The sequence below is a fragment of the Betta splendens genome, chromosome 1 (genome assembly GCF_900634795.4).
Source record: "Betta splendens chromosome 1, fBetSpl5.4, whole genome shotgun sequence".
Lineage (NCBI taxonomy): Eukaryota > Metazoa > Chordata > Actinopteri > Anabantiformes > Osphronemidae > Betta > Betta splendens.
The window spans coordinates 12,729,193-12,748,159 of NC_040881.3; the positions used below are offsets into that span (position 1 = coordinate 12,729,193).

The window sequence follows — 18,967 nt, forward strand, 5'->3', positions numbered from 1 at the left end:
GCCTGAACAGGTGACGGTTTTATTATAGAAACATCTCAAAATACAGTAGAAAATATGTACAGAAAATGTAATTGGCTGCCGGAGAAAAAAAATGATTTTAAGGTGGTATTAACAATCTGCATACATGTTCGGAAGTTAGGATTAGTTAGTGTGTAACAAGTTACAGCCGGGTTCTTGGTCGAGTCCAGTGGTCCCAGCCTAGATCAGCATGTAGGGGCTTGGGTTCCGCTCAAAGACTTACATAAGTGACTCAGGGTGATTAATGGGGAGGATGAAGTAAAAAGTTCTGCTTCAAAAAATATGTGTTTAACTTAACACACTGGCAACCGGTCTCCAAAAGAACCAAAAAGAACAGATGGGTTGAACCATATGATCACACTGTATGGTTTACTGCGTTCAACCTATATTGTCTTAGAATTTAGAAAAAAAATCCAACAGAAATAGTCTTTTTCCAAGAGTCAAGGCTCTGGCATTGATGCACACGATTCGAAAGGCTAGAATTGTTTGACCACATTGTCAGATCACTGTTTGCTCTCATCCTACGCAGCTGAAGACAGATTACTGCTGATATCAGCCATGATGCTGTGAATCCAAAGGTCTCTCTCATCCACTGTGGTGTCCACCAGGTAGACGGTCAGCTTGCGCTCCCACGACCCACCCTTAACCTCAGACAACTCCTGCACGCTCTCTATTTGGGCTACGAGAGCTCGCTTCTCCACGTGGTTTCTGAACAACATGCAGGCCTCCTCTGACCAGCTGGTCTGCGTCACACCTGCAAACAAGTAAGAGTTTATGGATACCCGAAATCCACAATACGGTAGACATATTAAAAAATAATTGTTCAATGTTGAGGAATAAAAATACACAACATGCTGGAAGAAGACTATAAAATGCGCTTTGGATCCCAAACCAGTGAAGCCACTGGAGAAAGAACATCTGACCTGCCAGCTGTGCAGTGACAGTCTGAAAGGGCAGCTGTCGAAACTCCTCCAGCAGAGGCCTGAGGAAGGTGCTGCGGACCAGCTCGTGTCTGCCGTAGTCCAGCTCATAGACAGAGACCCAGCCGTTGGTCAGAACCCCCTTCACCTGCACACGGTGCCAGCTAGGTAGGGGCAGGCATCAGGTAAGTCATGAACCGTTTTTTGACACTGACCTCTCATTGCACGCGTGATTTCTTATAGCCCGACACAGCCTTCGAGCCATTCATTCATATTTTACGTTAGCATCAGGTGCAAAATCACATACGTTTTATCCATTTTGGCGGCGTAGACCTCCTGTTTCTGGATGTCTACAGCTGACTGGGTGTTTTCTGTCTGATTATAATAAAGGATCATCTCTCCCGTTAACACCTCCAGCTTATGCAGGTCCTGCCATGGCTGCAGCACAAAGTGACCAGGATGGCAGGCCACTGACACAAACACATCCATATTTTGTCCAGGCTGGAAGAGGGAGAGGAACAAGATGTTGATTATTCATTCTGTGATTATAGTAGGTCCATCTGTTTGATTACTGACTACTGTAAGTGATGTCATACAAAGCTTTCAGCAGTAAATCTGTAATCCAGTCTCACCATGGACAAAAGGTTTATATTATGAGCACAACTTGTCTACTTGGCTGATTTTATATTAATAAAAATGCAGGAAACAATACAGTAAATGTAGTAAAAATCTACTTAAAGCAAGGCACCAGGGGTTGGTTACAGTATGTTGTGGGCATATATGATTGTGGCTCTGTTGGGCCTGAACATCAACATGCATCAGTACAACGCTGTGTAGAACCCACCTGGGGAAGAACCAGCGGAGGAGGCAGTGGAAGTGGCAGCGTCGGACTTATGGAGGCTGTATTCTGGAAAGACAGGTCCTCTGATCCTTGATGAGGCTGGCCTGAAGGCTTGCCATTGGGGCCGGGGGCCGAGCTGTCTAGTGTCAACATCTGAACTAGAGCACAGAGGCCTAAGAATCAGAAATCACGCCATCAAGAGGTTTAATTCAAGTTTTCTAAGTTTCACTTAGGAAACAGAAAATGTTTGCAGTTCTGTGGCCTTGATTGATATTACCCGTTTCCTCATTGATGTTATTGCTAATAGTGGCATTGTTTTTCCGTGTTGAAAATAAGGCCCACGAGTTGGCCAGCTGACGATTGACGCTTTTGTCCAGATCCTGACTGTCCACACCAACGAAGAGGTACATGTGAACCAGTCTGTTCCCTTTGTGCTCTTCCAATTTTACAATCTAAGATGAGGTAGAGCAAAAGAAAAACACCTCCTTTACATCATCATCATTTTTCATTTGTATTAAGCTTTCAAATGATAATTTGCTATTTAAACTGTATATTAAATGTGTAAAATATTTTAAGTTTTTTTCTTCTTGCCTTTATTGTACAATCTTCTGAGCCCAGCACAGTCTCCTTCAGCCACTGAACAACTTTGGGGCTCCAGTCATCATCTGGAATTGGGAGGTCAGCTAGGCGGCATTTGACGGCCTAAGCAAATTACAAAACTGTTGCTGCAATCTACATAGTTTCAAGCTCCATATCCGGCTAGTATTTGACGTCAGAAGTACTATTTGATGTATTTAAAGTTTATAGGGAATCGGGTTTACTACTACTACGTTACAGACACACACACACTTGCAGAACCAACTCACTTGTGCTGGAATGATGACTGAATCTTTAAGGAGAGGAGGAGGAATCTCTCGCAGATCAGTGACCTCTACAGTCGCGGAGACCCCAATGTCAATGAAGCTGATTTCCATCACTCTGGAGCCATACATGTTAGTGACCTGAGACCAAGAGGAGTTCAAGTGAGTTCTAAAACAATACATGTGGATTGTGAGGTCAAACAAAATCCAATCCCAATAACTGGAAGCATGCATTTGATGCCTTTATGATTGTAAGCTCACCTCCACTCTAAACCACTGTCCTTTATATCGGGCTAGACAGATCTTGCCAATAAAGGGTCTTGAGACCAGGGGCTCAGACGACACCTTTTAACACAATACAACAGAGAAAAACAAAACAAAAAAACAAATGCTGTCAAATGGAAGTAGACAAAAATGCAATTCATACCAGTAACAACCAACAGCTGTTTGATGCATTATAGTCAAAGACAGTCAAAAAAGGATTTAAATAAAATTGTATCCCGAGTTTTATTCTTAATAGTTGTAAATCCATCACTTGAAATTCACATATGTCCCTACTTTGTATGCAGATTTCCAGAGTCAGTCAGTAAGTAATGCCCTAATAAATTAAGAGACAGTTGACACATGTCCTTATGTTATTAGGCAGCAAAATACCTTTTAATTATAAAATACCATACTTTGTTTTGACATTGAAACTCATTTGAAGTACTAAAAAGATATTTGACATTAGAACAGTGTGGGTTTAGTCTTGGTATAAATATTTGGATAAAGTCTTCACTGCATTTATCACATCACACCAACTGTAAAACCTTGTTTGCATGCCTGAATTTGCTCAAGCTGGGCCCTTAACAAAAGTCAGGTCTGTTTTTTTATAGTACCTCAAACAAATCTTAAGATGCGCCACATAATTAAGTACATTTACTGCAGTTTCAACATAATATTCAGTGACTAACGTGTAAATATATTCATAATTCTTATTTACCATCATTAGAAGACTCACATTTTTTTAACACTGTTACATGCAAATGGACATTAAAGTATTGTCAACCTGAGCATTTAAGATGGCCTCTGTTTGTTGCAGCAACTTGCTGAGTCTTGCTTTTCCTCTGGATGGTAATTGGCAGTAGATGCCATCTTCGCACACGTGTGTCACACAGACCTCCCTGTAGGTAGCATTTAACTGCAGGCATTAAAAAGAGAACAGTTACAACACAGAATAGTGCTATCATTTCCAATCAGCATATCTTTACTCACTCATGATTCCCATTTATTTTATAGTAACCTACACCAAGTCAAGCAATAGGGACACACACATAAAGCTGAATTTTGAGACCGCCCTCTAGTGGGGAGAGGTAAATGGCACCAACCGGCCTCACCGTACAATGCAATTATATAAAACATAAATAAAGTGTAAGCGTAAAACCTGGACCCAGGTAATGAATACAACAACGATAGGACTGCAGTTGATCAAACAACACAGAGATTACACCTTGATATAGTGGGTGGAAAAAAAGCACTTATTGGGTTCGTAAGTACAGTAACTAAACTAGCACTAACTTACAGACAATGGATTGTTCATTGTAGTGTCCTGGAGAGCCTTCAGGCAGGCAGAGTTGATGTTGACGTCATCGTCCTGTGAAGTGTCATACAGCACTACCAAAGGTGTCTCATTCGGTTGGCATAGCTCTAATCTCTGCACCAGCAGAATCTTGTCAACTGTCAAATGGCCCAGGCAGGACACGAGGAGGGGATGGGAGCTGAATGCCTCAAGTCCTGACGGTTGCCATAAAAGAAGAGTAGGAAGAAGAAAAAAAAACTGTAACTGATCCCTGACAATAATCAATACAGTACATTTACAGTTGCAAATACAGTAAATACAAAAACAGCAACTTCAATATATTTGCTATATTAAATACCAACTAGTACTACGTAATTAGCTTTGCAATTTACTTATTAATCTCTCAGCAGTGTCGCCAATTGGACCACATATCATGTCTCTTTATTAATGTAAGATCCAAATCATTCAGTATAACTTTTTCAGCTCCTCTCTCAACACTGAGCAATGCTACTGTATTATAACACCCTCTGCTGGGAAGACAGGCTTCATTTGCAAAAGGACTTTGTTCTGTTGTCGTTGTTTTAGACTAGAGTCCGTTCTAAAAGGTTTGTACCTGCAAGCCTAACATTAGCAGCCTGGAAGGGGAGGGAAAGGAAGTCGTGGTGCAGCTCTAGCAGATTATCCCCACTTATCTCCACAGAGAAACCATGGTCCACATAATACACCTGTCACACATACAAAAGGGTTCTCAAGCATAGTGTAAATGCAGGACGTTTCGTTCCAACACTCAACACGTTGAAGCTGCAGTAAGGGGTTAATTCTGAGTCTACGTCTTTAAAGTCATATGTTAACAACCCTTCATTTGTCCAGGTCTGTCTTCAGTTTTATAACTCTGAACTGCAGAAATTGTTTATAAACCTTTTGACATTGATTCAAAGAGAACAGTTCAGCAACTCAATAATTATTTAAAAGTTACCTTGACTCTTTTAGGGGACATGATCTCCATGACCTGGCCTCTGGCCAGCTCATTTCCATCCTCTTCTCTGACAGCTACCAGCTGGCCAACAACAGGGTTAGGTAGAGGACGGCAAGAGACGCTTTGGGAGTAGAAGGCGCGCATAGCATCCTCCATGGCCTCTTGGGCATAGGAGTAGTTCTCACCTACATACCTGAAAAGAAAGATTCACTTTTCTAACACATAAACCAAACAACAAGGTAAACACTGCAAGACAAGAACTGCTGTAGCTGCTCATTTGGGACTTAAGGACTGCTATTAAATCAATCAAATTGAGATAAATCAATTGATCAATTTGATTGTTTGACTTGTTGTGACCATACCAAGATGATTACAAATAGCCCTACCTTATAGTAACAGCATTGCTACTTTTAACATCAGTAATTAGTACAGATGGGAACTGCTCTGAAGGAGGAACCAGCCGGTGAGGAACCACGTCGCTCAGGACCTGAAGCCCAGAGGGGAGGGGATGACTTCTGCACTCCGGGCTTTCTTCACAGTCTGTGGTATCCATGTCAGTTGTAGTGGCAGTGTATAGAATTGCCTAACCACAGGAAGCATGTTCATAATGATCAGTAATTGAAAAATGTCTTCACATCATCACACTAGACAAGCTGATGCCCTTTCATAGTAAGAAAAGATCTCCTCCCTAGAATTATTTAGCTTGTACATTGTGCAAATCTGGTGAACACTGTCCTCTCATTTACTCACCTTCTTATTGTGCGATATTGGATACTCCACATTCCATATATGCAGATAATTAGACAAACTGTCAAGAATGTGTTCAGGGAAGGGCGTCTTGTACGTGTCCATGAAGAGCTTCGGCAAAGCATGGGCCCAAATACCTTGGCTATACTTTGACAGAAGGTCCTTTATTCTTTGAACCACCTCAGTTGCCAGAGTAATAGATGGCTTTGGGGGTGAGGCAGAAGCAGAGTTTAAAGTGGGTAAAATGCCAGGCCCAGGTGGACTGGAAGATATACGGCAGTCGGTAGCTTGATTAGCTTCACATCCTCCAGTGGCATTGACATCAAGGCCGACACATGGGGGCAGTTGGGGAGCTGGATTGTGGTCAGGGCTATGCAAAGTGGGTGATGACAATGGATTGCCAGAAGAGACAGCGACAGGTTGTTGAGAAAAAATGAAAGTGGCTTTAGCCAAGGGGCTTTTGGGGAAAACTCTAGGTTTGGGTTCAGGGTAAGCAGGAAGATGGTTAGAGATCTGCTTAGGTATCGAAGGAGGGGAGGAAATGGGAGTGGTAATAGTAGAATTGCTGGATAGCTTTGGGGAGGACTCACTGGGGCTACTTCTAGGAATGGCAGCGTGCTTGAGAGGCAGAGGAGGGTAGATCACACGGTTAACTCTGTTGTTGCTGGAAGACTGCTCCACCTGTAATGAAATGTCAGGAGATGGAAATTAATGTAAAGCAGGAAGAAGAAAAAACAAACAGCACAGGCCTGGAAAAGGTCAAGCAGCTACTAAAAATCTTTTAATTTATGGTTATCAATAAAGACAAACTGGCTCATCAACGAACAATTGTATTGGTATTTTCATACACATACACAAAGTGACTCACCATACAAATGTGTGTCCACTTCTCCAGGTCTATAAGCACCTGAGGGTGCAGCTTCTGATTGAACATTTCACTGTAGATATCTGCGAGCTTTGACATCCACAGTCCATTGCTGTACTTCTCCAGGAGCAGAGTTAATCTTGTCTGTACCAGCTCCACGTCATACACACTAGACTGCAGGGAGGAACTTTATGAATGACCATGAGAACTATGCTTCCATGGTTTTATTTACATACCTGCATGTACTGTCACAATTAAAATAGATGTGCCTCAGGAAAAGTAGATGCTAGAGATGTAAGCTGATCATTAGCAGGATCAGAATCAGTGCTGGCATCTTTAACAAAATTTAAATGTGCTAAAATAAAGTTATCTGATCAAAAGGATGCCTTCTTAATCCCTCTAAGCTCATGTTGCAGTTTTTCCTTCCTTCCACTATATTATATATATATATATATATATATATATATATATATATATATATATATATATATATATATATATATATATATATATATATATATATATGCTACCGCCTACCTCATATCATGAGAGACAATGAACCACATGAGATACCGGCTAACAAGGCCTGCGTCAGGTGTTGGGGAACCAGAGCACCTTGGCGAGAAGTGGCCTAACCCTAGTCAGAGCGGCTACATGCAAAGAATGTGCGGTGAATGGGAACGGAGGAACCCACATTCAAGGCTGACGGCGAAGCAACTAGTAGCTCAGTGTTCCAACATCCACAAACGGCAACTGCTATCACAACTTGAGATTGACGAGATACAACACAAATGCTACGGCAAGGGGGAGCCAGGACGCCAGGTCAGAGGGGAGGTTTCACCATCTCCCCTCTGATGATCTACCCCAAATTGGGTACGAAGCCCCAATAAGCACAGATACGCTGAGCGAGGCAGCGACTGACCTGAAAGATAAGATCATGGCGAGATTGAACAGGCAACCCCGAACCCCACTACAACCGCTAAGTACCGTGGCGAAGTACCATCAGAAAGTCTCATGGAAGATGTGAATGCAGCATTGAGAGCGATCCCTACCACAACAATCACAGAAACCAATGAGCTGATATACGCTTCAGCATCAGTGATCCTAGAGGTGCTTGGCCATAAGAGCAACCATGGGAGCCATGAGAAACAATACCCACCATGGAAACGAAGGTTGGAGGCAAAAATCAAGGCAGCTCGGAGGGAAGTGAGCCAAATGACAGAGGCCCAGAGAGGTGCAATGAAAAGACCGATGCCCAAGAGGTACAGCCAGGTGACCATACCTGAAGCACTCGAAACTGCCAAGCAAAGGCTACAAGCCTTGGCCAGCCGCCTAAAGAGATACACCAGAGATAACGAAGCCAGACGAATAAACCGGCTGTTCGCAACACAACCTGCGAAAGTGTACTCTCAATGGCAGGGTAATAACAGCAGAGCAGACCCACCAAGGCTGGAAACTGAACAGTACTGGAAGGGTATATGGGAAAGGGAGGCATCACACAACAGTGATGCACAGTGGCTGGTGGATCTGAGGGAAGACCACAGCAACCTCCCTGAACAGAATCCAGTGACTATCACAGTGGCAGACATCCAACATAGAGTCTCAGGTATGAAAAACTGGACAGCACCTGGCCCTGACATGATCCACGCCTACTGGCTAAAGAAGCTCACTGCAATCCATGAGCGCCTGGCAGCACAAATGAACCAGCTGCTAAGGGATGGGACTCACCCTGAATGGCTAACCGAAGGGCGAACGATCCTGATAATGAAGGATCCCTCAAAGGGCACAGTCCCATCCAACTACCGGCCAATAACCTGTCTCTCCACAACATGGAAGCTCATGTCGGGCATCATCGCAGCTAAGATAAGTGGGCACATGAGTCAATACATGAGCGAAGCACAGAAGGGCATTGGTAAGGATACCAGAGGAGCCAAACACCAACTCCTGGTAGACAGAACAGTCGCCCAAGACTGCAGAATGCGACACACCAACCTGTGCACAGCCTGGATCGACTACAAGAAAGCCTATGACTCAATGCCACACACATGGATCACTGAATGCTTGGAGCTGTACAACATCAACAGAACTCTAAGGGCCTTCATTGCAAACTCGATGAGATTGTGGAGAACCACCCTTGAAGCCAATGGGAAGCCACTTGCCCAAGTATCCATCAAATGTGGCATATACCAAGGAGATGCACTGTCCCCACTGCTGTTCTGCATAGGTCTGAACCCCCTCAGCCAAATAATAACAAGACTGGCTATGGATACCAACTCCGGAACGGGGCCACCATAAGTCACCTCCTCTACATGGATGACATCAAGCTGTACGCCAAGAGTGAGCGAGACATCGACTCGCTGATCCACACCACCAGGATCTACAGCTCGGACATCGGGATGTCATTCGGGCTCGAGAAATGTGGGAGGATGGTGACAAAGAGAGGCAAGGTAATCCACACAGAAGGGGTCTCACTCCCAGAAGGAACAATAGCCGACATTGAGGACAATTACAAGTACCTTGGAATACCACAGGCAAACGGCAACCTTGAACAGGCAACAAGGAATGCGGCAACAGCCAAATACCTCCAACGAGTAAGGCAAGTCCTAAGAAGCCAGCTCAATGGCAAGAACAAATCCCGGGCAATAAACAGCTACGCTCTGCCAGTGATCAGATACCCTGCGGGAATAATAAGGTGGCCAAAGGAAGAGATACAGACCACAGATGTTAAGACACGAAAGCTCCTCACCATGCATGGAGGGTTCCACCCCAAATCCAGCACCCTGAGACTGTACGCTAGCCGCAAGGAAGGAGGCCGAGGACTAGTGAGCGTGAGAGCCACTATCCAGGATGAAACATCCAAGATCCATAAGTACATCAAGGAGAAGGCCCCGACAGATGACGTGCTGAGTGAATGTCTCAGGCAGTGGAGAACAGAGGATGAGATGCTGGAAGAGGGACCATCATGGGAGGACAAGCCCTTACACGGGATGTACCACCGGAACATAACTGAAGTGATCTCAACAAATCCTACCAATGGCTTGAAAGGGCTGGGCTGAAGGACAGCACAGAGGCACTCATCCTGGCTGCACAGGAGCAGGCCCTGAGCACCAGAGCCATAGAGGCCCAGATCTACCACACCAGACAAGACCCAAGGTGTAGACTGTGCAAAGAGGCCCCAGAGACGGTCCAGCACATAACTGCAGGGTGTAAGATGCTGGCAGGCAAAGCATACATGGAACGCCATAACCAAGTGGCTGGCATAGTATACAGGAACATCTGCGTGAAGTATGGACTGGAAACCCCAAGGTCAAAGTGGGAATCACCTCCCAAGGTGGTAGAGAACGAGCGAGCCAAGATCCTGTGGGACTTCCAGATCCAGACTGACAGAATGGTAATGGCGAACCAACCAGACATTGTGGTGGTGGATAAAGAGCAGAGGAAAGCCGTAGTGGTGGATGTGGCAATACCAAGCGATGGCAACATCAGGAAAAAGGAACATGAGAAACTAGAGAAATACCAAGGGCTCAGAGAAGAACTGGAGAAGGCTTGGAAGGTGAAGGCCACAGTGGTGCCTGTGGTGATCGGAGCACTGGGGGCAGTGACCCCCAAACTGGAGGAGTGGCTACGACAGATCCCTGGAAAAACATCCGAAATCTCAGTCCAGAAAAGTGCAGTCCTAGGAACAGCAAGGATACTCCGCAGAACCCTCAAGCTCCCTGGCCTCTGGTAGAGGACCCGAGCTTGGAAAGGGGATGAGACCACCCGCGGAGGGTGAGAATAGTGTGTGTGTGTGTATATATATATATATATATATATATATATATATATATATATATATATATATATATATATATATATATATATATATATATATATATATATATATATATCATATTTTATCTAAAAATATTTTATATTTTTTAGTGTTTGTTTTTACCTGGGATTTATTAGCTGTGGATGTTTGCTTAGTAGGCTTCTCTGTGAAGAAAAGGCAGAGAGGAAACATATGTTAAGTGCACTGTTACCAAAAACAGTTTGCTGCTGATGGATATGATGTTCCAAAAATAAAATATTGGTGTAGTGAGTTTTACTTAAATACTCATTGTGAAATTCCAGACATAAACAAAAATATTACACATACCTGGAAGCTTCTGGGCTTTTGATGAACCTTGCTCTTTTCTGTTGACAGACATAAGGGCTTTTCATACTTAAACAACATACTTCTATTTAGAATAGGCCATGACAGAACAGTTATTTCAATACAGTATTTTATAGTAGTATAGTATTCTATATATCTGTATGTTCACCTGTGAGTTGTAACAGACAGTTTTACAGCAGTTTGGGGAGCTGGCTGTCTGTGTTCCACAGGTGTGATGGTGCTTAACCTATGGTCCAACTGTCTAGTGTTTGGGTGAAATGCAAACAGAAGTATAGTGCCATATTATTTCAAAGTAAACTTGCATCCAAGAAAACACACAATGCCCAAATGTGTCACAACTGTAAATATTAGTGCTGTCTACCTGTAGTCTCCTGAAGCACTGCAGCCCCTGTACCCTCCACGTGACCAAGAACGATTAGCTGACCCTATTACGGTACGAGTGGCTAAAGGTTGGCGGAGAGATCTCTGGTTCACTAAAACCATGATAAATAGAAAAATAGGTTAATTCCAATGAGATGCAGAGTAATGTTTTTCAAATACACATTTGCCTAGTCTTTACAACTTGGATAAAAATGACCGCTTTTCAGGTGATGAAAATATATAGGACAGACTGAAAATAGAAAGGACTTTCTCCTACCATTGAGCATGTATGGATTGGAAGGTTTGAATCTCATTCTGCAGTTGACAACTTGGGAGCATCCTGATTTTTTAGAGCTCTTCTGCTTGGCCACCAGCTCAGCAATGTGAGCAGTCTCTTTACACACTGCAGCAAAGCATTTTACCTACAGGAAAGATTCCTTGTTACATGTATAGACACACACAGTTGTGTTTTAATTGTTAGGATTTACAAGCAGCTTTAGAATCTCAGAAAGAGTATAGTAATGTAAAAAAGTACATTGCAAACTGTGTAAAATACTACTACTATAATAACTCCAGTGCTCACGTCGCCCATTTGGTACTCCAACCGCACAACGGAGGGGATGCTCCGCAGGTAATCCTCGAGCTTCACGAAACCTAGTTTCTTCAGAGGGATGATCTCCCCACACAGCAACTGATAGTCTGACTGGAGTCTCGCAATGGACACGCCAGTCTTGCTTGACTGGAGCACAGAGCGCAGCATTTTCTTTATGGACTCGCTGTCCGACATCCTGGAGGTTTAGAAAGTAACTGCTGTTACAATGTCTCTAATTTATATTGCATATATAATAATTAATAAATAATAATTTACATTACACATTTCTTCCACAGTTTTATTGGTGCTGGTTTTTAGTGTGTTTGAGTACTTCTTCTAGGAAAAACAAAATAGCCCATGGCCACTTACTAAGGCATGGGAAGAAGATGCTAAACTCAATGACGCGTGGAAATTACTTCCTAATGCGTGGGAATCATTTCAGTCATGTTCCATAAATATGACACGATGTCATTACACTAAAATAATCTTTAGCAGCTTGAACACTGCAGACCCATACAGATGAAACCCACACTGCATGGGGACTATTTTTAAACGTTGATATTAATACATTTTAGGAACTACATGTTTTCGGCATTTAAAACATGACGTAAGCAGTCTCTGAGCGTGTGTTCGGCTGGTAGAGACACGTGGTAAAGTACATTGTTTTAAAATTGAAATACATTTGGTATAGTTCTCAAAAACAACTACTTACATGAGGGTAGAGTTACCGGGAAGTCTTAGTCAAGGTTGTCAGGAGCTAAACGCTGTCTCTGGGTTAGTAAATGAACAACGTGGCCGTTGGCTAAAGGCTAATTCACTAGCTAACGTTAGCGTCACCGCACGGTGCCGCAATTACAGTCGGTCTAAAGTAAACTTTTTTTCATATAGGTCCTTACGTTGCCTTTTGGCAGCAATGTCATTTGCAACCAGGATCTACATTACCTTAGTTATTGAGATATGTCAGTGCTTAAATTACCTGTTATTTGTTTTTCAAGCTAGCCAAACACTCCTGACTCTTCAATCGCCGCTTTCACGGTCATGCGCGCGATCACGCCCCCCTACTTCAAAAGGTCACTGCCGACTGGGTTCCTTCAGTCTTGGTGTAATTTTAAAATTAAATTCCATAACATTAAAATCGTATTCTTTCAGTTGGGTAGAATAAAAAAACTTAAACGGACTGAATAAATATATAAAATAAATATGAGTATATAACAAATATGATGTACAAGCTAAAGCACATTATACTTTCTGAATTAGATTTAATCCATGAAACAGATACTTTTGAAATGAAACGTTAAAGCTGTGTAATTTTTTTTAGTTAATTAAAAAACAAAAGAAAAAAAAGTAATAATCATACGATTATACAGAACAATGACCATCTTATTTGCTTTCGAAACAGATATAATTATGTACAAATATTCACATTTCCCTTTATTTTTTGCTGTATACATACATATAGACAGTGACATTTCTCCAACACAGATTGTCTAAAGGTCATGAAACAATGGGATTGCAAACCATGTTTTATTTATTTACTATTAAACAGTCAGTTTAATAAAATCTGTTATTCACTGTCCTCCACTGGTGGGACTGCGGCCTGTAGTGACTGCGATGCTCCTTGGCTTTTCTGTGCCTTAGATGCCATTACAAAAGCCCACACCACCGTGTCTGACTGTGGAGACGAGGCAGTCTGTAACAGTGCAGATGACCTGAGGTGGTGCTTTCTCAGAAGAATCAGCTGAGGGTTTCGCAATAACGTATAAAACAGCTTCCAGCGCCTCTTTGACCGGTTATCCCTAGAGGATTCTGGGAAAAACACAATTGCATGAATTTAGTATCAGGACCTTTTTAGAGGGATGGTTGTTGTTTGCAGAGCCACATACACACAAACAAACACTACTAACCTGATGCATTGTTGAATGTGGTGTATGTTCGTGCATTGTGTGTCCCAACTGTGTTGCAAACCATCAGCTGGCAAAAACACACCATGACTGGGTTGTTATGATAGTGATCAGCAAAGATCATCCCAATCCAAGTGCTGTAGCCTGGATTGGATGGGAAACACTATTTAATTCTTACATGTTCACTTCATGTGTGAGCTTTGTTGCTATTTCATCTTTCTTTGTTTAGTTTTCCAATAACCCAGTTTATAGCCAGGTTGTAGCCGCCCTCAGCCTCTGATAAATACTGACACCTGCTGGAAGATGTGGATTTATGCAGGTAATACGTCTAAACAATTATCCCACAATTATCAAGTCATAATTAGAAAAGAACAGTTTCTGTCCTGCCTCCAAAATAAGCAATATATCAAATAATAACAAATCAAGTATTTGCCCCTGTTTACCACACGTAATAGATTTGAGTTTACCAGCATCCATGTTTTCATATCCTCTCTGCATGATGGTTCGGTCGATACGTGACACCAGCCATGTTCCCGTCACAATGCTCATTAACAGCCTCAGTATGCAGTTGCTGACCCCCATCACCACGTTATAGAAGAAGAAGAAGTAGTTAAAGCAGTGAAATGCCTTCCTGCAGAGGAGATGGAGAAGATTTAATGTTACATTTGCAGCCATATATTATTTCATTTTCCACAATAACAGCTTGTTCCAGCAAATCATTAAAAATAATTTACAGTGTTGAGTAAAGGAGTGTCATTTATGACTCCTAAACCAGTTTACACTTCATAGTTAATATATAAACATAAACCAGTACAGTTACTACCACTTTCCATTGGTTGACTGATTAGCTTACAAACAGATGAAGTACATTTGTGTGTATGTATACTAACATATGCTCACCTGTTGTTGAGAGCCAGAGGTTTCTGTTTATCAGTTGGAGATATTTTGTCCTGAAGGAAGAAGATCTGGACCAGGATGACCTGCAGAATCACCAGGCCTATCACCAGGCCGATGGTCAGGCTGAGAGGCACAAGGCAGAGCTGGAAATGAAAAAATCAACCGCTGCCACACTGGCACTGCAGCCGCGAGGAGCGCTGTCTTACAATATGATTCCGACGTTGGTGAGCATGCTCAGAGCTCTCCCATGCAGGACAGGAAGAACCAGCAAGTAGGCGAGGAGCAGGGCCAACAGGAAGTGGACAAAGTGGACAATCACATACCCTAAAAGGCACATTAGAAATGAGCAAATGATTATTGTTGTACAACAGATCCAGCAGTATTTGTAGTTATGGTGTATTGGTGTCAACATAGTTCACTCACAGATGTTTTTGTTTTGAGTACATATTAATTCCCTGTTGTTATTCATGATATACCAATGCTTACCCCACAGTGTAAAGGCTATTTGCCATCCAGAGTATCTTGCAATGGAAGCCTGTGAAGATGTGATGGAAATTGTTTGTGCATTCACTGGGAACAGTCTAATGAACCAACAGCGTGTGTAACTATATGCATGAAGACGCTAAATAGGAAATGGTTCATCTGTTCACGCAGGTGCACATATGCTGTGATTATGTCTGCGCATCTGCAGCTAATACGTCTGGCACATCCAAACGTGTGTGTTTGTTTCTTACGACGCTGAGAGCAGAGCTCGGCTTGTGAAACCTGCTGGGCAGAAACCCCCTCTGTCCTTTCCACAGCCTCTTCAAGTGTTTCCTATAACATTGATACTGTACATCACATGGTGGCTGCAAGTGAGGTTTCCTACATGCTAAAACCAGTTATTAACATCAATACATGAAATATTTTAACAGGTATTATTCCAGGTGTGATTTTATTTTTGGTCGGTCACCTGTAGCATGCCAAAACGTGGAAGGTGTAGGCTACGGAGTTGAGACTAGCAAAGATGGTGGTGGCCAGCCAACACCCTGAAAACGTACAGACAACATAACAGATCTGGTGCAAACGTGTTCTATATGATGTCGGACCAAACAAACAGGGCATCGGCCCAACTCACTTCTAGCCACAGCAATGAATTCCTCCAGCTGTGTTACCATGGCGCCCAGAGCTTCAGTCTGGTTGCTCGACGTGATCAGGTGGCTCAGAGTGTTCTTCCATTCCTCTACTCTGGCGAAAGCCACATTACTGAGACTGTAGTCTGCCAGAGTCATCTAGGGGAAGTCCAAAGTCAAAGGAACACTACAACCTACAGAAGGTGAATGGAATCATGCTTCTGTGTTGCTGTGCTTACTATGTAGAGGCCTATGAGGGAAATGATGACTGTGCCGATTATCCTGTTGGGGAACTTGAAGTATGGATCCCACTCATAAACTCTCCTCTGAAACCAGCCGAGTGGTGCACTGCAAGACCAACAGGTAAACCAGCAACACACACACACGCACGCACGCACGCACGTGCACACACACGCACACACACGCACACACACGCACACACACACACACACACACACACACACACACACACACACACACACACACACACACACACACACACACACACCTATTGCTTGCTGCCTTCACATGTAATCAGGATTAAGTGAAGAATCCCACTCATAACTATTAGGGAAAAGTCTTCTACCCGTGTGCGGATGTTTTCCTCAGGAGGGTCTTCACATGCTGCATCTGGTGCTGCTCAATCAGCTCCTCAGACTCCTGGCAGTAGATTTAGCATGTTTATTTGCAGAGGAAATTAATGCATATCACATTAAGCCTTTGCTGTTTTGCATAGTGTACCACCCTGACCTCTGGTTCCAGCTGCAGGTGTATTTGAACAGCTTTAACCAGAATGTAGAGAAATCGACCCAAGAGGAAAACGAGGGAGAGGATGCACGGCCACTGGACAATAATCTTCTGGTATTTACCCAAAATCTAATACACACACACACACACACACACACACACACACACACACATCCAATAATTTCTTTTTGAAAGGAAGCATGGCTTTCTCATTAGACTTGGCGTGTTGTGTCTAGTACTCACCTACCTTACCATCTGGACAGGTGAATGTATCCCAGACCATAACAATAATCCTACAAATAAGCATAAAGTCATGTAACAGATTTGTCTAGTGCTCATATCTTCCAGATGTACTTGAATTCGTGTTTCATTCTATCTGTGTTCTATAATTACCACAATTACAGACCATGTTCTTGTACTGTTTTGCGTCTGAACATTTAGTTTGAATCCACATTTACCAGGTCAGAGAGTAGAGTATGCCCAGCACGGCCCCTGCTGTTCTGAAGGGTGTGGACAGACAAGCAAAGAAAGGGAAATACACCAGGCCCACTTCTATGGCTCCAACCAGGTACACGATAGCTGGTGAGTGTAGGCAGAAGCATCCATCAACGTGTGGTGTCAAGATGAAGGTATTGTGTATCATTGTAAGCAGAAGGCCCAGTGGGCGCTGTACCTCTGGCCCAGGGCGGGACAGTGAAGGGGACGTAGGTTTCAGAGAAGAGCAGCAACACACTGCTGGACACGGCACCGAAGGCAAAGCCATAGGACCAGCGGTTACTGAGGCTGCCTATAGTATCTAGAGGTCTAAGGACACAGTGATGACAGAAAAATTCAGATTACACCCATGAGTGCCTGCAGTGGCCTGATATATGGCTAGGTCCATAATAGGACAGTGACAACGTGTTGGACCCCAACCAAAGAGTAACATGGGATTTAAGTTACTACCTAAGACTTGATTTAAGAGGTTGACAGAAAGAGTTTTTGCAACTTCTAGTGCTTTTCACATGAAACATTTCACATAATCTACATTATCCATCAAACTTTATCCTGGCCGTGTTATGTCATAGAACTCACATAGAACTGGGTCAGTGGTTGCTGGCAGCTGATATCAGGGCATAGATCTTGTGTACTGTATTACAACGGCTGTAATTCCTCAATGATTAATGCCGCACTCTTGAACAAGGGCACTTGAATTAAAGCGGAGGTTCTTCACTTCTCGTTTGCATTTTTAATGGTTGGTTTTATGTTCAATATGGTTATGTACAGACAGATGCTAAAAAGGACTGAGGACTAATGGGTCTCACCGTTCTGTTATTCATGAGCCTGCTTGTACATTACATTACATTACGTTATAATAAAGGTTTCCAGTAAGGCCACATATTGAAATTTCTCATATTGACCGGACTCCATTGCAGTTAACTCACACCACGATGGCAAACCGGCCCTGTAGGAAGGGCAGCCTGTTGTCGATGGCCAGTTTTGTGGCTCTTTTCTGGAGGAATGAGAGCACGCCTACAATCAGCACCTGGAGAAAATTAAAATCAGTACATTCAGCCTCTTCCTCTCCTTTTGGTTTTCTTAAAACCTTTTTCCTTTGCTCTAAACTGAAATCTGACGCCCTACGAACACGCACTGAGCTTATTTAGAGCAGTGCAGTGATAAACAACTCACATGACATTCATTTCATCGTAAAGAAAAACAAATAATGCACAACATTCCAGCTGCTTTGCTTTCACTTAAATACAGTGGATGGGCAACTTACTGCAGGAAGGAGTGAGAGGTGCAGGAACAGGTCAATAGAGAGACCATTCTGACAGACCTGAACCACGGACACGCTGCTGGAGGAACAGTGAACACAGCCACCACAACAGGTCAGTGTGATTTTGCAACGCATTAACTCATCAAAATATTAAAATCACAGTCATCTGGACAGTTCTGGACAGTTAGTTTTACAATAAACAGCCAATCTGAAAGCAGACAGCAGTATCGTGACTGAAGTAAGAGTTTATATTTATAAGCTGTACTTACACGGTTCCTTCTGGTTTGCTTATCATGTTTGATAAGTCCTTACCCTCACTTGTCCCCTCTGCTCTACTGCAGAGATAAAGAAAGCGACTGCAGTGACACTGTACCACTTCTGTTTCCTGGTTTCAACCATGTGACTCAACCGTCTGACCTTTGAACCCTGCACACAGCTCCTCATGTCTCTGTCTTTCATGTTACGGCGTTGTGCCGTTTTTTTTTTTTTTATTCATGTGTGTTTGCTCAGACTCTCCCGCTTTGTCTGTGTCACACAGTGTGACCACTGTTCTAGTATGAGGAGTGTGAACAAAGCTCAACCTCAGATAACCGAGCGATCGTTCACCTTCAGTTCACAAAGGAATGTTTCGGAGTCAATAAACAGAGTCCCCAAA

At 43.0% G+C, this 18,967-nt stretch overlaps 2 protein-coding genes and 2 long non-coding RNA genes across 9 annotated transcripts; 2 read left to right on the forward strand and 2 right to left on the reverse strand.

Annotated features, from left to right (window-relative positions):
* Positions 1-5: 5 nt before the first annotated feature.
* tdrd7a (tudor domain containing 7 a) lies at positions 6-12,989 on the reverse strand. 3 transcript variants are annotated; one of them, XM_029164305.3, is made up of 22 exons: positions 12,873-12,989; positions 11,888-12,092; positions 11,582-11,726; positions 11,306-11,417; positions 11,093-11,185; positions 10,927-10,964; positions 10,723-10,763; positions 6,789-6,959; positions 5,924-6,601; positions 5,560-5,756; positions 5,174-5,366; positions 4,811-4,922; positions 4,201-4,412; positions 3,688-3,819; positions 2,901-2,984; positions 2,646-2,780; positions 2,371-2,481; positions 2,057-2,231; positions 1,783-1,952; positions 1,246-1,439; positions 942-1,102; positions 6-772 (listed from the first exon to the last, which is right to left on the reverse strand). In XM_029164305.3, exons 2-22 carry the CDS (start codon positions 12,089-12,091, stop codon positions 540-542), a joined length of 3,591 nt encoding a protein of 1,196 aa, XP_029020138.1. In that variant the 5' UTR covers position 12,092; positions 12,873-12,989; the 3' UTR covers positions 6-539. The 3 variants fall into 3 exon arrangements, with proteins under 3 accessions (XP_029020138.1, XP_029020139.1, XP_029020137.1); XM_029164306.2 differs by lacking the exon at positions 12,873-12,989 and adding an exon at positions 12,609-12,866 and having other exon boundaries at positions 1,783-1,937; XM_029164304.2 differs by lacking the exon at positions 12,873-12,989 and adding an exon at positions 12,609-12,866.
* On the forward strand, positions 642-2,349 carry LOC129604163 (uncharacterized). Its single transcript, XR_008694829.1, has 3 exons — positions 642-782; positions 914-1,123; positions 1,356-2,349. It is a non-coding gene; the product is annotated as an uncharacterized LOC129604163 (long non-coding RNA).
* LOC114863662 (uncharacterized) lies at positions 12,224-18,781 on the forward strand. 2 transcript variants are annotated; one of them, XR_003787156.3, is made up of 7 exons: positions 12,224-12,546; positions 14,027-14,116; positions 14,754-16,169; positions 16,569-16,667; positions 17,015-17,135; positions 18,300-18,424; positions 18,654-18,781. It is a non-coding gene; the product is annotated as an uncharacterized LOC114863662 (long non-coding RNA). The 2 variants fall into 2 exon arrangements; XR_008694830.1 differs by lacking the exon at positions 14,027-14,116.
* Positions 13,100-18,714, reverse strand: stra6l (STRA6-like). 3 transcript variants are annotated; one of them, XM_029164307.3, is made up of 18 exons: positions 18,582-18,714; positions 18,316-18,391; positions 17,978-18,078; positions 17,227-17,357; positions 17,012-17,132; positions 16,801-16,846; positions 16,557-16,682; positions 16,393-16,466; positions 16,046-16,154; positions 15,812-15,965; positions 15,647-15,722; positions 15,429-15,510; positions 15,181-15,229; positions 14,901-15,018; positions 14,698-14,817; positions 14,265-14,428; positions 13,801-13,941; positions 13,100-13,702 (listed from the first exon to the last, which is right to left on the reverse strand). In XM_029164307.3, the coding sequence occupies exons 1-18, from the start codon at positions 18,605-18,607 to the stop codon at positions 13,461-13,463; spliced, it is 1,956 nt and encodes a 651-aa protein (XP_029020140.1). In that variant the 5' UTR covers positions 18,608-18,714; the 3' UTR covers positions 13,100-13,460. The 3 variants fall into 3 exon arrangements, with proteins under 3 accessions (XP_029020140.1, XP_029020141.1, XP_055365178.1); XM_029164308.3 differs by having other exon boundaries at positions 18,316-18,388; positions 18,582-18,712; XM_055509203.1 differs by lacking the exon at positions 18,582-18,714 and having other exon boundaries at positions 18,316-18,462.
* Positions 18,782-18,967: the final 186 nt, after the last annotated feature.